The sequence below is a fragment of the Pseudophryne corroboree genome, chromosome 1, assembly GCF_028390025.1.
Source record: "Pseudophryne corroboree isolate aPseCor3 chromosome 1, aPseCor3.hap2, whole genome shotgun sequence".
Taxonomy (NCBI): domain Eukaryota; kingdom Metazoa; phylum Chordata; class Amphibia; order Anura; family Myobatrachidae; genus Pseudophryne; species Pseudophryne corroboree.
The window spans coordinates 701091705-701109122 of NC_086444.1; the positions used below are offsets into that span (position 1 = coordinate 701091705).

Here is a 17418-nt window from a genome sequence, read left to right on the forward strand (position 1 = left end):
CCCTGTGTATTCCCAGTGTACCCCGCTGCAGAAAAGGAGATTTATGGTAGACTTACCATGGTTAAACCTCTTTCTGCGAGGTACACTGGATTCCACAGGGTGCCCACCCTTGAGCACTTAGCTTCTTTGGGTTTGTATGCAGGGCCGGCCTGAGCTTAATTTTTTTGGTAAGCGAGTTTAGACTTTGGCGCCCCTTGATGGGATAAAATTTTAAAAGGGGTATGGTCTCGCAAGAAATGGGTGTGGCCACACAATACAATAGTACCCCCAAGGGTACAAGGAGTTAGTAGGGGGGGGGGGGGGGGGGGGGGAATGCACATGCACCTAGGTCAGTGATGGGGAACCTTTGGCACTCCAACTGTTGTTGAACTAAACATCCCAGCATGTCCTGCTACAGTTTTAGCATGGCCAAATAGCACAACTGTAGCAGGGCATGCTGGGATGTGTAGTCAAACAGCTGGAGTGCCAAAGGTTCACCATCACTGGCCTAGGTGCACATTATAGCACACAGTATGAGCCGAAATTCACATTAATCCACACAGTATGAGCCAAAATTCACATTATTTCACACAGTATAAGCCGAAATTCACATTATTTCACACAGTATGAGCCGAAATTCACATTATAGCACACAGTATGAACCGAAATTCACATTATAGCACACAGTATGACCTGAAATTCACATTATTTCACACAGTATGAGCCGGAATTCACATTATAGCACACAGTATGAACCGAAATTTACATTATAGCACACAGTATGACCTGAAATTCACATTATTTCACACAGTATGAGCCGGAATTCACATTACGCCACACATTATCAGCCACATTCACATTACGCCACACAGTATGAGGCGAAAATCACATTACGTCACATGGTATGAGACAAATTTCACATTATTCCACACTGTACGTGGGGCCCTGACGGTCTGGGACTGACACAATAGGCAGCCCTCCACCCCTGCCCTCCACTGTCCGGCCTCAGTCCCAGGGGCAAACGCAGGATTTTTAGGAAGGGGTTTCCAGATGTGAGAGATAGAGATATAGATTTAAAGAGAGAAAGGCATGGAGGGGGGGAGGGGGGGGGCACAAGGAGAGAGAGGTATGAACAGCGAGAGGGGCATTAGGACGGGGGGGGGCATGGGGAGAGAGAGGGGCCATGGACAGAGTGAGAGGCATGGAGAGTGGGGGGCATGAAGGGTGAGGGGGCATGGGGAGAGAGAGGGACATGTAGATGGGGGCATGGGGAGAGAGAGAGGCATGGGGGGAAGATAGAGAGAGAAAGGCATGGAAGGGAGGGAGTGCAGTTTACCTGGAAGTTGAGAGGAGGCTCCGTGGACCTTCCAGTCAGGCGCTTTGGTGGGAAGTAGTCTCTGGTGGGGTCACTGCCGCAGCCGGGCAAGAAATGCGGGAGGAGGGAGGGAAATCAGGGATGCAGGAGCCCCTCCTCCAGCATCTGAAACTCTGTATCGGTAAATCCGCGCTGCCAGTAGCGGATTTACCGGTATGCTTGCTGACATCGTGGGACGTGCAGCTGGATAAGCTCTCGGCTCTGGCAGTCTGGGCAGCGGGCTCCTCTCTTACACCGTACTGCATCAACTGCCGCTGCCACGTCTCTGCTTATCCCCCTCGATAAGCAGAGACGCTGCGGCTGATGTAGTACGGTGTAACAGAGGAGCCCGCAGCCCAGACTGCATGAGCTTGAGAGCTCCTCCAGCTACGCCTCCTGCTACTGGCAGCGCGGGGTAGGTGTCAGGACTGAGTAGAAGGCGTAGCGTGTGGGGGTGCCGGACATTAGGGGGTGCCTGTGCCCCCATGCGCACGCCTATGCTTACAACTATGCCCGGTTACATGGGGACCCGACCGTCCTATCGCTCGCCGTCACACAGTCCCCCTCACCAGCTGGCGCTCCTCACACTGGTCTCTGTCAGGAGCTGGTGGTATGTATGCAGCTTAAGCTTCCACTTCCGGGTAGGCATGATTCACTACAGGCTGCCGGCGGCGCCGCCACCCTGCTCACTGTGGCGCCTTACTCAGTCGCGTAACCCGCGTAACAGGTGGGCCGGCCCTGTTTGTATGGCATTAGCCGCTAGTCCTTTCTCCTGTTGTGAGAATGTGGTTCTATGTGATTAACCTCTACCGTCTCTTTTACCTGCTGCTGCATTGGACTGGTTAATGAAACTGAGCTCCAGTGCCTGGAGGCGGGGTTATATAGGATGTGGTGCAGTGCATCCTGGGAACACTCAAAGCTTTAGCCTGTTGGTGCCTCGGATCAAGATCCAACTCTACACCCCAATGTATTCCCTGTGGAATCCAGTGTACCTCGCAGAAAGATTTAACCATGGTATGTCTATCATAAATCTCCTTTTTATACTGAGGCAGTGTTAATGTACCCTGACTAGTTTGAATGGATGGGATATGTTTAGGGGTAGACAAAGCTTTCACTAAATTTTCTAATAATTTTCCAGGGCAATTACCCCATCGAAAATATTTATTAGATTGAAAGAATAGGAATAATTTAGCCTGCTCATGGACCAATTTGGCATCTTTATATAGTAGTCTATTATATCCAGAAGGGTCAGCTAGCAATTGAGAGTATGACGAAGTCTCTTTTTGGGTTGCATGGGATAGTCTCTCTTGAAACAGTTTTTATTAGTGGCGACACAAGATAGTATGTGACCCCTGAGAACCGGTTTTGAGGCCTGCCAAAAAAAGATTTATATCGTCAGAATGAACGCTATTGTCGTGGACATAGTTATAAAAAGACTGGGTTAAATGAAGTTTAAAATCTACAGAGGAAGCTAGGTATAAAGAATCCTGATATCAACTAATAGTTTAAGCAGGAGAATATCTTATGCGGATGAGAAAAAAAGGAGTACTCTCTAGAATCAGGATATAAGAACCGCCAGGGATCCATTATTTGTAAAGAATCCAACAGTAGTGACAAGGTGGATGGGGCGGGTCTGCTCAGCCCTGCCTGTCTGGGTCTGCCCGACACATCTAAGGAAGGATCAAGGACTACATTCAAATCTTCCCCAACAATTTTAGAGCCTTCCATCCAACCTGGCAGGTTAACAAAAAGGTCTGAAAAATATATCATGTTCGGCCTTGTAGGGGCGTAAATGCATGCTAAGGTGAACCTTTCCCGTTCAATGTCTACCTTCAAAAATATAAACCTTCCCTCAGGATCTATCCATTCGTCCCAGGGCTTTATTTCTAACCAGCTTTCCAGCTCTTTCATTCTTCTACTCATGGTTTTGGTTTTATCACTGCAACATTTTTATAAATTAACCAAGATCTCCGTTTACTTTTCCCAGCTTTCTTCTTTTATCCTAGGTGCTATGTCCCCAGCCAAAAAGCTCTCTTTTCATAATCCACTCCAGTTGTATTACTGAACAAGCTTTTTGTACCCATACGCTAGTAGTCCCCATCCCTGGTTTTGCCCCTACTCCTACACAACTACATATAAACTGCCAAGTGCTGTCGGACCACTACAAACTAGGCAGCTCACCTGCCCATGAGAACATCAGGGAAGATGTGTGTTCTCTAAATGGATGGCAGCAAAATTACAATAGACTCATGGAAAAGACAAATGGCGGGATGTACATGGTTTTGACTTGTGATTGTCCCTTAAAAAAAAAAACTGAAATGGGCTGGCAACCTGCACCTCCAGCAATCTCGAACTCCATTAGATCTCGCCGACTATCTCCTTTGGTTGGTTCATATGGTGAAGTGAGTGACCTAATAGCAGTCTGCATTGGAGGCAGATTTGCATGCACTATCCCGGGAGAAGAATAATGATTTTTCTTAACTGTATTTTATTCTCTCTGGCAGATATTTCAGAGTTGAGTTCTGATCAGTCTCCACCTTCTCAGCCTCCCCCACCACCTCCAGGAGAACCCCATAGGAGCTCATTAGAGAGCCTGGAAAACCCTGAGTAAGCTCCATTATTTATGGCTTTGACTTTCATCTCCATCATCCTGTTTGTTGGACTTTCCTGATTGCTCATTCCATATTTCTGTTATATCCTGTTTGTTTTTTTGTTTGTTTTATTCAGTGAGAATCATCAGTTTAACGGCACATACTCCTCACCGATGGAAAATGTAGTGCTAGAAAATGGTGAGACATTGCTGGCTCCTCACCCAAGAGAGTATCCAGCTACTGTAATCTGGTTTACTTGATTCTTATAGTTCTTTTTTTTTTCTTTCTTTCCCATCCAGGTAATAGTGTATCTCACCTGGATACTGAATATAAGGAGGAGCCTGAGCCACATGCTGAGAGGGAGAAAGATGATCTAAGAGTGGGGTACCCCAGCTTTCTTTTCAATATATTTTTATTCCTAAAATGACTTTACTTTCCCACATCTAACTTTGCTGTGTTTCTCTTGAGTTGGTTTTCTTGAGTTGCATGCATTTGCTTGTGGCACATCATCCCCTGATTTTATTTTTAAGGTATAGCCCAGATGCACGCCTGGTTCAGTTCAAAAAGGAGAGAAGTGTTGGACTGCGCCTTGCAGGGGGAAATGATGTGGGGATTTTTGTGGCTGCAGTTCAGGAGGGGAGCCCTGCAGCACAGGAAGGAATGAAAGAGGGTGACCAGATTTTACAGGTGACAACCATCATGATAGCCATGTCTATGCATATTTAAGCCAGTCTTCATATTAAATCATTCACATTTGTTTACATTTTAGAGCAGATTTTTCTGAGCTTTACATATAATATTTTCAATACAGATAAAAAGCTTATAAACCTTTATATCAATAGATAACCACTACAGACTTGGCTATAATGTACGTCGAAAATTGGCTTATCCAGGAAAATAATTAACTCCAAACGATGGTTACTGATCCATGGTTACGTTTGAATCTAGAAAGCAGAAAATAAATGGGTACGGTATAATTTGACTAGTAGCCAGGGTGTGTCAAGAATCAAGAAAATACATAGTAATGCTATACATGCCTAACAGAGCTTACAAAAACAAAATATTCAAGTAATTAGGAGAAGGGTGTGTATTATATGTGGCAGGTGAGGCTGGCTGCTGACGATCCTGTCCAGTCAGTTGTAAAATACAGTACTTGCCCGGAAAACCAGCACAGTGGCATCATCTTCTCTGCTGGATGTCAGCATGACTGGATCAGGAAAACCAAATAAGTATTGTGAGGGTCTTTAGCAGTTCTCACAAAAGCACTTCATGGGTGGCAGGAGGGGTCCAGATGATGCAAGCAAGTTTGATGGTGGGTTATGTCTGCAAAACAGCACATTTAATTGGGGAAAGCTGTCAGACTGTTGTAGAGCATCATAGTGAGTACTATTTGGAAGTCAGTGGGGGGAATAAAATTGTTTAATCGCACCCGATCTCCCGTCCAAAGTGGCTGGAGATCGCAGGGCAATAATCAATTGTCCCCCATTATCATGCTGATCACGCCCATATCAGTCGGGTTTAGCTGCGTAAAGCGGCAAACCCAGACTAAGCGAATGGGAGCCGCACAAAAAGTTTAGTTTGGGCGCCTAAATGGGTCACTTTTTGTGCATTTCAGCTTGCCACCCCCAGGGGTAGCGAGCTAAAATGTAGTTCTCGCACTTGTCAGCAGGAACATTAGAATAGCTGCCACTGGGTGAGGGGACCCGCAATAACATTTGAATCTTGCTCACTAAGTGATTTCATTGACATAAGATGATTAATTTCCCACAAAGATATTGATTACAAATGGTCAAATGTTCCACTGGGATCAAATTATTAACATATTAGGGAATGGAAAAAGAAATAAAATATTTCTCTTACGTACTAGAGGATGCTGGGGTCCATTTTAGTACCATGGGGTATAGACTGTTCCGCAGGAGCCTTCGGCACTTTAAGACTTTTCAACAGTGTGAACTGGCTCCTCCCTCTATGCCCCTCCTCCAGACCCTAGTTTAGAAAATGTGCCCGGGAAACTGGCTGCACATCAGTGAAGCTCTACTGAGTTTTGCTGAAAAAGACTTTGTTAGGTTTTTTATTTTACAGGGAAGCTGCTGGCAACAGTTCCCTGCTTCGTGGGACTTAAAGGGGGAAGTAGGAACCAACTTCTCAGTTAGTTTAATGGCTCTGCTTACGCTGACAGGACACCATTAGCTCCTGAAGGGTACTGAACACAGCCCTTGCCTGGCTGCTGCTCACTCCCACAGCACTGCCACCACCCCCTAACAGAGCCAGAAGGCTGGTGAGTATTAACCGGAGACCTGCAGAGAGGGGTTCTCCGGTGATCATGTCGGCATAAAGGTACCAGCGCTCAACACAGGTTGATCAGCGCGCGGGGGGGGCACTCTGAGGGAGATGATAAATCCTTACTCTCACTGGCAAAATGTACATACATGTGAGCCGCTGATGTACACTACCCCCGCCAGTATAAATATTACTGTGGCTGAACCGCGCCATTACAGGGGGCGGGGCTTCACCTCAGAATTGCTTGTAACACTCATTTGGCGCCATTTTCTCCTCACAGGGACGCCGAAGCGCTGATCCTACAGGCTGCTTCTCCTCACACATCGCTGATACAAGTACCAGGGTGTTATAGAAGGGGAGGGGAGCACATGAATTCTTGAAGTCTGCGGGCTTCACATTGGATATAAAGCGCTGTTATGGTATATATGTATATTCACTGTATGTAATACATATAGGGCGCGTGGTGTGGACTGGCAATTCCCTCTGGGTCCCTCTGACAGACATTAGTGTAGGTCTGATCCCATTAGATCCCGTGTATGTGAGTGGTGTGAATGTACGCGCGTGTATCATGTCTAGAGAAAGTAGTTCCCGAGAGGAACCCATTTTGGAGGCACAAGAGTGTTCTGAGCCTGTGTGGGTGAGAAAGCTGCAGAGTAATATGGCTAAACTAGCAAGGAAATTCTCTGAGTCTGAAGAACAGACAAAGCATTGGAGACAGTCTGTGGAAGATGCTTTATTTGCTGATTCATCTACAACGTCCACTCGGGACCCCTCCAGTTCCCAGAAAAGGTCCCTGGCCCAAATTATGCAAAGGGACACTAACACAGATTCCGACACTGACGTCGACACTGGGGATTTGAGGGGGGTAGATCCCAAGCTGGCTAAGAGCATTCAATGTGTGATAGTCGCTATAAAAGAGGTGTTGGAATTCCCTGACACAACACCTCCGCCTGAGGAAAAAGATTATTTTAAATTAAATTAAATAAAAAACAGGTGGTGACTTTTCCTCCGTCTAAGGACTTGTATGCCTTTTTTGAGGAATCCTGGGCTAACCCGGAAAATAAATTTGCTATCCCTAAAAGGTTGCGGGTAGCATACCCTTTCACTGAAGAGGATAGGCGTATGTGGGAGTCACCCCCAATGTCAGACACCTCAGTCTCTAGGTTGTCAAAGAAAATAATTTTACCTGACCCGGGGTCAGCTTCATTAAAAGAACCTGCTGACCACAAATTAGAGACGACTTTTAAGTCCATCTATGTTGCTACGGGTACGTTACTCAGCCCACAATTGCTTCTGCGTGGGTAGGTAACGCAGTTGAAAAGTGGGCAGATTACGTGATTGTTAATATTGACACAGTCGATAAGGATGACATGCTGCAAATTTTAGGTCATATCAAACACTCTGCAGGTTACTTGGTTGAGGCTATGAAGGACGTAGGCTTACTGGGCTCACGGGCCTCTGCTATGGTGATTTCAGCCCGCAGGGCGCTCTGGATCCGTCAATGGAATGCTGACGCAGAATCCAAAAGAAATATTGAGGCGCTCCCTTACAATGATGAGGCCCTCTTTGGAGAGAAATTAGATGCCATGATATCAACTACTACATCTGGCAAGTCAGCATTTCTGCCGTCGGCAGCTGCTCTGGCTAAACATGTATATAATTCTCATACTATGCAGTCCTTTCGGCCCAACAAGGACAAAAAGGCTAAAACTACCCCTTTTTTCACAGGAAAGGGGAGAGGAAAAGGTAGAAAATCTACAACACCCTCAGGCTCCCAGGAGTAGAAGTCAGCAACTACTTCTGCAACAGCCACAGCATGACGCTGGGTCTCCGCTGCGGGAGTGCAATCGGGTGGGGGCACGTCTGCTATTTTTCAGCTAGGTCTGGCTTCGCTCAGACCTGGATCCTTGGATTTTACAGATAATATCCCAAGGTTACAAGTTGGAATTTCAAGACCTTCCCCCATACTTGCCAGTTTCCGCTCAAGACAGCTTAAATGTTCTGAACGCAAAACACAAATTGTGTCAAGACAAAGTAATTGCCTTGGTTCCTACCGAACAAAGGAACCAAGGCTTTTATTCAAGCCTGTTTGTGGTACCGAAGCCGCATGGCTCGGTCAGACCAATTTTAAACCTAAAATCTCTGAATCTCTATTTGAAAAGATTCAAATTCAAGATGGAATCCTTGAGAGCATTGATTTCCAGCTTGGAAGAAAAGGAATTTCTGGTGTCAACATAATTCCATACTTGGACGATCTCCTCATAAAAGCGAGATCCAGGGACAAGCTACTCCAGAACATAGCATTATCCCTGAAGGTGCTTCAACAGCATGGTTGGATCACCAATTTTTCAAAATCTCAGTTGGAACCGACAATGAGATTATCATTTTTGGGAATGATACTGGACACCGAGGTACAGAGAATATTTCTACCAGTGGGAAGGCTCAGGAGATCCAGAGCATGGTCAAACAACTTTTGAGACCAAGAACAGTATCAATTCATCAGTGCATTCGCCTGTTGGGGAAAATGGTAGCGGCTTACGAGGTGCTACAATATGGCGTTTTCCATGCCAGGGTCTTCCAGTGGGACCTACTGGACAAGTGGTCAGGGTCGCATCTCCACATGCATCAAAGGATAATCTTGTCAGCGAAAGCCAGAATTTCGCTGCTGTGGTGGCTACAAATGCGTCACCTCCTGGAGGGACGCAGGTTCGGGATTCAGGCCTGGAACCTGGTGACCATGGATGCAAGTCTCCGAGGATGGGGAGCAGTCATGCAAGGAGAAGGCTTCCAAGGAAGATGGTCAAGTCAAGAAAGTCGCCTTCACAAACATTCTGGAGTTGAGAGCTGTGTACAACAACCTTCATCAAGCGGCACACCTTCTTCAAGGTTGTCCCATGCAGATCCAGTCAGACAATGTAACGGCCGTAGCTTACATAAACTGTCAAGGCGGAACAAAAAGCAGGGCGGCAATGGCAGAGGTGACAAAGATACTCCTCTGGGCAGAAAGACATGCAAAAGCTCTGTCGGCAATTTTCATTCCGGGAGTGGACAACTGGGAAGCAGACTTCCTCAGTAGACACGATCTCCATCCAGAAGAATGGGGCCTCCACCCAGAAGTCTTTGCGGAGGTAACAAGTTGTTGGGGTGTTCCTCAAGTGGACATGATGGCATCTCGTCTCAACAAGAAGCTTCCGACATATTGTTCCAGGTCGAGAGACCCACAAGCAATAGCAGTGGATGCACTGGAGACCCAGTGGGTGTTTCAGTCGGTGTATCTGTTCCCTCCACTTCCACTTGTTCCAATATCCAGATCTTCAGGAGTTATTACTGGAAGATCCTTGACATCTTCCTCTTCACGAGGACCTGCTTCAGCAGGGGCCGTTAGTTTGTCAGGCGTTACCATGGCTGCGCTTGACGACATGGCTGTTGAGCGCCAGATCCTAGCCCGTAAGGGTATTCCCAGTGAAGTCATTCCCACACTTATTCTGGCCAGGAAGTCTCCTGCGGTGGAGTATCAAGTAGGACGTCTTCTCCTATTTCTACAGGCGGGTGTGGATGCTGGAATGAGGTTAGGATCTATCAAGGTTCAGATTTCGGCCTTGTCCGTTTTCTTTCAGAAACAATTGGCTTCTCTCCCTGAGGTCCAGACGTTCTTAAAGGGGGTTCTGCGCATCCAACCTCCCTTTGTGCCTCCTGCGGCGCCATGGGATCTTAATGTGATGTTGCAGTTCCATTAAATCGGACTGGTTTGAGCCTCTACAAGACGTAGAGTTGAAGTTTCTTACTTGGAAAGTGGTCATGTTATTGCCCTTGGCCTCAGGCAGACGGATGTCTGAGTTAGGAGTTCTTTCACACAAGAGTCCTTACTTAATATTTCATGAAGATAGTGCTGAACTAAGAACACGTCAGCATTTTCTTCCGAAGGTTGTGTCTTGTTTTCATATCAACCAACCAGTGGTGGTGCCAGTGGCTTCTGACACCTCAGCTGTCTCAAAATCCTTGGATGTCGTCAGAGCGTTGAGGATTTATGTTGCAAGAACGGCTAGGATAAGGAAAACAGAATCTGTGGTTGTCCTCTATGACCCCAACAAGATTGGGAGTCCTGCTTCTAAGCAGACTATTGCGCGCTGGATCAGGGGTACCATTCAGCACACTCATTCCATGGCAGGATTGCCATTACCGACTTCGGTAAAAGCCCACTCTACAAGGAAAGTGGGTTCGTCCTGGGCGGCTGCCCGGGGTGTCTCGGCATTACAAATCTGCCGAGCTGCTACTTGGTCAGGTGCAAACACGTTTGCTAAGTTTTATAAGTTTGACACCTTGGCTGCTGAAGACCTAAAATTTGGTCAGTCAGTTCTGCAGGAACATTAGCACTTTCCCGCCCGTACTGGGAGCTTTGGTATATCCCCATGGTACTAAAATGGACCCCAGCATCCACTAGGACGTAAGAGAAAATAGGATTTTAATTACCTGCCGGTAAATCCTTTTCTCGCCCGCCCAGTGCTAATTTTTCCTGCTGATTACGTTTATCTTTTTGCACATTTTTTCATGTGTTCAGTTGTAAACAGCTGTTGCTGTTGCGTTATGCATGCTGGTTGGCATGACTTATGTTAAAGGCCATGTTAGCCAACATGTTTATGGATGGTGTGAGCTGGTGTGAATCTCGCCACAAGTGTAATAGTAATTCCTCTCTCGAGCATGTCCATCTCCTCGGGTACAGTTCCTATACTGGGGTCTGGAGGAGGGGCATAGAGGGAGGAGCCAGTTCACACTGTTGAAAAGTCTTAAAGTGCCGAAGACTCCTTAGGAACCGTCTATACCCCATGGTACTAAAATGGACCCCAGCATCCTCCACGGACTACGAGAAAAGGATTTACCGGCAGGTAATTAAAATCCTATTATCCTTTTTTACCATCCCCAGGATATTACATAATGCAGACTTACAGAAAAGAGTACATGTGAAAAGAATCCTTGAACAACTGCATACAAAATTGAATTAACCATATGGGTTTTTAATAAGCATGTAAAATCAGTATTTGATATATATAAAAATAATTTTTTTACAAAAAATAAATATATATAAATATATATATATATATATATATATATATATATATATATATATATACTAGAGATGAGCGGATTCGGTTTTACTCGGTTTTACTCGGTTCTCAAAACCGAATCTTATTGGCTCACGGATGTCACGTGTTTTGGATAGCCAATAAGATTCGGTTTTGAGAACCGAGTAAAACCGAGTAAAACCGAATCCGCTCATCTCTAATATATACACATACATAGATATTATATAGGTGCCTTACGCTTTTGCTTGTTGGAGCCAGTGGTTTCTCTCTAACTACAGATTTGCAAAACAACATTTTGGCCTTCATTAGATCACATTATGATACTGCCCTAAGCATGTAGGAGTGGCTTTAGCTGTATATAAAGAAGGCAGTACTTTAACAGCATTTCAATAGAAAGTTACCTTTTAATTTCCACTCATAACGTATAGGTTCACTTAGTCCCAGCAGAGACAGGAAAAGGAATACCTCCAGTAGGTATGTAATGTGACTCTTTCATAGTGTTTTTAGGAAACTTCTCAAGATGTCCTAAAAACATAGACCACACTTGGGAGTATCAGGCTGATATGGTATAATTTCAAGGAAATAAAATTGACTGTAATTTCATTCCATTTCATTAACTTTATGGCAGGCATGACATATGGGATGTACCCTAAAAATATATGAAAGAGCAGAGCCGGTCCCAGGCACAGGCAAATGCCTAGTGGCACAAGCAACTTAAAATGATATGCTGCCTGCCTGCATTCTGTGTGTGACTGTAGATACAGCCACAGTCGCGCACAGAATTTAGGCCTGCTGCATATCATTTTAATCAGCAGAAGCTGCTTGTGCATCCTAGCCATATAGCAATGCAAATATGATGCATTTTTTTCAACAAAAAGGCGCCTGACTTTTCGGCAATAAAGGCATCTCCTGCTGTATGGCGTATTGAGGCAAAATGTATGAGCAAACATCTGTATCCAAGCAGAGGCAGACGTCACAGTATTAGCAGCCGTGTGAGTGCTGTGTGCGGGTGGGTTGGTTGTGCAATAGTGTTTGGCATATGTGTAATGGGCATTATGTGTATAAGGGCATTAATAAAGGTTGGCATAATGTGTACGGTGCATTATATTTATAAGGACGTTAATATGTGTCATGTGTAAGGGGGCATAGATTACTGTGGTATTATGTGTATAAATGCATTACTAATGTGTGGCATTATGTGTATAAGGTGCTCTATTGTGTGGCGTAACATAGAAAGGGCACTACTGTATGGTCTACTGTGAATAAAGAGCAATCTGGTGTGGTGTAATGTGAACAAGGAGCAGTTCAAGGATGTATTCATGCGCTTTTGTCTGCTTGCATGTACACCAAAAACGTTGGAAAAAGTCCATTTAAAACCCACTGTTTTAAAGATATTTTATGTATATTTGTAGTCATTAAATCTGTAATACACTATTGGGAGCATTTCTCTTTGCATATTTTTCTTGATGGTAATTACTGGATATCATGACTGGCACTGACCGCTCCTAAATTTGCACAGATGTCTACATTAATCGTAGACTACCCATTAGGATAAAGGTCTATAATTTTAAATTTCACATTGGAGGATTGTTTCAAGAGTGATCCAGAATTGTCAGTGTTCGCTCCCATTGGACTCTTGAATGGTCTACTTCTGATAGACTTTCATATTGGTAAGAGTCCAAGATGGGATATCCATTTGAATAAGAAAAAAGCACATTTACACTGTGATGTTTTTTCTATATTTTTGTCTTTGAATCAGGCAAAATTCTGCATATTAAAAGGTAACATATGGTGATTATAAAGTATATAGCGACTGAAGTACTCAGTGTTTATTTGTTTGTGAGAGAATATCTGCACATCTGTTGAACTGCAGATATATTTGCCAGTGTGTACCCAGCTTTAGTTACCTCCATTGTGTACCTTGCATCATGAAACCGTTCCCAGTAGCATTCCTCCTTGTCCTTATAAAAACAATCGCATGAGCCTTCAGGTCACTGCCTTCCAAAAATAAACATACAGGTACAGGAAAATATTTGGTGCTGCCGTGAAAATTCCAACCTTGCCCGGCTGTTCTATCCTTGCTCGCTTCCAAACTGATATCATAAAGATGTGTTGGTGACAATTTATTAAAAATATGCTTTATTCATGGTCAGATACACCTTTAAAAAGATTAGCTATGATAATCAATTCTGTTTTCATATACAGGTGAATGAGACTAGTTTTCACAGCTTAACCCGGGAAGAGGCTGTACAATATTTAATGAGTCTCCCACAGAATGAAGATGTTATATTACTGACCCAGGGCAAAGAAGACAGTAAGTCAGACAATACTGTATATACTGTGCTGCAACTGTAGGATGTGCAGAACACATGCTTGATGGTACTTGGATACTCATTGAAAACAATTTATGCTGTAGTCTACAGGAAGATGATAAAGTCCAATGTTGGTGATTCCTTCTATATTCGCACACACTTTGAATATGAAGCAGATACTCCATCTGGCCTGAGCTTCACCCGCGGTGAGATCTTTCATGTGTTGGACACACTTTACCGAGGCAAACTTGGGAGCTGGCTCGCTGTCCGTGTTGGCCGAGATTTGAAGGAAATAAAAAAAGGAATTATACCAAATCGATCTAGGTATATTATTTTCCTACTGCTGCTGGTCTATTTTTCTTTCCTGCTCCCATCCCCAGCTACTCCTGGCTCACCTTCTGAACCTTTTCAGGGCAGAGCAGTATGCTAACTTAGAGAATGTCCTGAAGCCTCAATCATCTTCAGGACCACGTGCTGAATTTTGGAAGCTCAGAGGCTTGAGGGGGGCCAAAAAGATATTGAAGAAAAGTAGAGAGGATTTGTCTGAAATAACCAGCAAGGCCAAGTATCCCCCGTATGAGAAAGTGGTGTTACGAGAAGGTAACATGGAAATACATTGTCCTATTTCAAATCTTTCTCAAATATTTTTTTCTTTTAGTAATGAAAATGACAAAAAGGTCAATTATACATCTAAACTTTGTAGCAGTGGTTCTCGACCTCAATCCTCAAATTCCTCCAACTGGTCATGTTTTGTGGATTTCTCTCTGTGGAAACAGGGGATAACTACTGGACAAAAAAAGTAATTACTATACTGATATTCAAAATAATTTGATATACTTCATGTTAATTGTAGAGTTTAACAAAGGTTCTTAGAACACGATGGCGAAAAATGCAGCCTATCTGCCATAATTACTAACCCAGCAAAATAGATTAATTGACTTGAGTAAAACAAAATCCACACAAGATGACCTGTTGGTGGCAGTCGAGGATTAGAGTTGAGAACCCCTGCGTCATAGTATTGATTTGCACACAGACAAGTTGTAAATAAACTATTTTCCAGATTCCAAAACAATGTTCTACAGGCATCAGTGTTAAGGTGGGTACACACTATTAGATATATCTGCAGATCAATTGATCTGCAGATATATCTATGTACGGATCGGGCAGTGTGCTGTGCATACACACAGCCCGATCCGTCGGGGGACTGACGTCATGAACTGGGCGCGAGCGCCCGCCCAGTTCACCTGTCAATCACCGCCGGCCGCCGCAGCATGTGTACGGGCGGTCGGACGACCGCCCCGTACACACACAGCGACGGGCCAATATATCGTTAGATATATTGGCTGTCGGCTGTGCTGCGCGGCCGACGCGATACGTCTGTGAACGACGGAGTTCACAGACGCATCGCCCGTACACACTGGCCGACGGTCTCGCGATGTATCGGCCGTTCAAGAGAACGGCCGATACATCGACCAGTGTGTACGGGCCTTTAGACTGTGGCATGAAGGGCCCACCAGGGAAATGCAGCAATAGGGGCGCATATTTAGGGATGTGGCCAGAGGCAGAACTCTGGGAGGCAACGGAGTCAGCTGCCGCCGGGCTCCTGCTTTGAAGGGGGGCACCTCTCCTCCTGTTACATGTGTTCAGCGACATTAATCAATTAAGTTAAATGACAGCAGCCGGTATCTCTTCCGTAGCCGACTTCCCCACAATTACAAATAACTTCATATACTGTAGTTAGAATTCTTTTACTTCCTATGCAAGAGCAGATATCTCCATCAGTAAGGTGCACGTTTCCAGTGCAATAGGTTGTGGGTTCTAATCCTGGATATGTCACTTGCAAATTAATTGTCAGAGAAATAATCAGCATTGTGAGTGACTGAGCAGATCTATGAAGAGTGTGGCTGGACCCCTACATAAATCTGCCTAGTTGCAACGGTTTTGTAGTAGCTTCATATAGTTAGAATCTGCAGGTTTGCTATGCAGGAGCAAATATGTGTATATATCTCTATATACAGTATATGGGGGGCACCAATATTTTTCTTGCCTCCGGGCAACTGGGACAAACTTACGCCACTGGATGTGGCCAGCCTCCAAATGGGTTGTTGCCAATCTCCATAGAGGCTTGGGTAACCATTAGAGAGTGCATGGTTTGGGACTTTTAATACATATATATATAGTAAATACTGCTAGTGCATGCATGGCAAAGTACCAAAACAGCAATGCACTGTAGATAATACACCACAGGTCTGTGCAGTATGTAACATGTATAATTCAAGTGCACAGCTTAGTACCTGATCCCTAGAGGATTGGGTAGGCCCTCAGGCAGTGGGGCCCACTGGGGGTTTCCCCTGTATCCCTGTGGGCCAGTCCGGCCCTGACAGGCATGCACTCGAGGCTACTTCATGCTCTCCTGTTTTGGGGACACATATACGTGATTGGACATCTATTTGTTTATATTTCCTACATCAAAGTTAAAAGTGACACCATTTCAGTACCTTCCTTACCCTATTTTGCCTTTGTTATAGATATACACACATTCTAATATATTTCAATTTATATTTTCACTTTATTGATGCCAGCAGTTACTTTTCTCTTACTTAATTTCTAAATGTTCAAGTGGTTTTGTTTTTGTTTGTTTTTTTGTGTGTGTGTTTGTATAGCGAGTTTCAAACGTCCTGTTGTAATCCTGGGTCCTATCACAGACATTGCACACCTAAAGCTCTGTGCTGATTTGCCCCAGGAGTTTGAGACTGCAGGTGAGTGATGCACAAAACAGCATTTTATTTCAAGCTGTATAAATCCGGTTTGGTAATATGGAATATAAACTTAACCCAGCGTGTTATTCTCATTGCAGAGAGTGTTGCTCGAGATGACGGACATTCCAAAGTCATCAAACTGCAAATTGTGAGAGAAATCGCAGAGAGGGTAAGATGGGAGTGGTGGCTTAATGTAATCATGTAGGGTCAACTGGATTTATTTTGATACAATTAAATATGCTAATAGCTGGTAGGATAAATCATAATGTAACAGTATGTCTGTTTCAAGTGGGTAGTAGTGATCAGTCTAATGTTGCTCCACACACTGTAGGTAGGTGTTTAAGAAGTGGATTAAATCTTGCCACATATATATGAACAAATAAACCATTCATATATATGTGGCAAGATGTAATCATACCATTAAATTCCCTGAGACTGCCGTTCACAACACAAATATTTCACATAAAATGTTAAATCTGTTCAATCATCTACATCACAATAATTTTAATGAGGATGTTACAATACAAATTTCTTCTGTCTCCACATTTCTTAATAAATATGCAATCCCATCCTTGGAGTATAAAAGAGTCCTTAACATTTCATGAATATTTGAAAACATTCTAGACCAATCTTGGTAATATAGAACATTGTGAAAGCTTTTCTATTTATGGAAATGGCCAAATATCTCATAAGCATCCACTTGGACACACAATTTCTGCAACATTATAACATTTAAAATCAAATCTAAAAATAGAACTATAGGAAACTAAAGCACTCAATCATTTCCAATAAAGATAAATATTGATGTGTATACAAAACCTATGAAGAAATCATGTCCTTATAGTGTAGAGTCATCTTGTTTCACCTGTGACAGGTCCCTTTGGTTAACTTTATGCTATTCATAGGTTGTAGTAAAAATAAATAAAAAATAAATAAATATATATATATATATATGTGTGTGTGTATGTATGTATATATATATATATATATATATATATATATATATACATACATACATACATTCCTCCTGCTTTCCCCCTGCTGGCCTACTCCTCAACATCC

General features: G+C 43.9%; 1 protein-coding gene across 4 annotated transcripts in view; it reads left to right on the forward strand.

Moving 5' to 3' along the window:
* TJP3 (tight junction protein 3) overlaps positions 1–17418 on the forward strand; it is a 222090-nt gene that overhangs the window by 154765 nt on the left and 49907 nt on the right. For all 4 annotated transcript variants that reach the window (XM_063914834.1, XM_063914833.1, XM_063914835.1 and 1 more), the window contains exons 8-16: positions 3838–3940; positions 4061–4122; positions 4224–4308; positions 4455–4611; positions 13491–13599; positions 13702–13921; positions 14010–14197; positions 16261–16356; positions 16455–16525. In XM_063914834.1, coding sequence (XP_063770904.1) covers positions 3838–3940; positions 4061–4122; positions 4224–4308; positions 4455–4611; positions 13491–13599; positions 13702–13921; positions 14010–14197; positions 16261–16356; positions 16455–16525 — 1091 coding nt within the window. The remainder of the gene's footprint in view (positions 1–3837; positions 3941–4060; positions 4123–4223; positions 4309–4454; positions 4612–13490; positions 13600–13701; positions 13922–14009; positions 14198–16260; positions 16357–16454; positions 16526–17418) is intronic.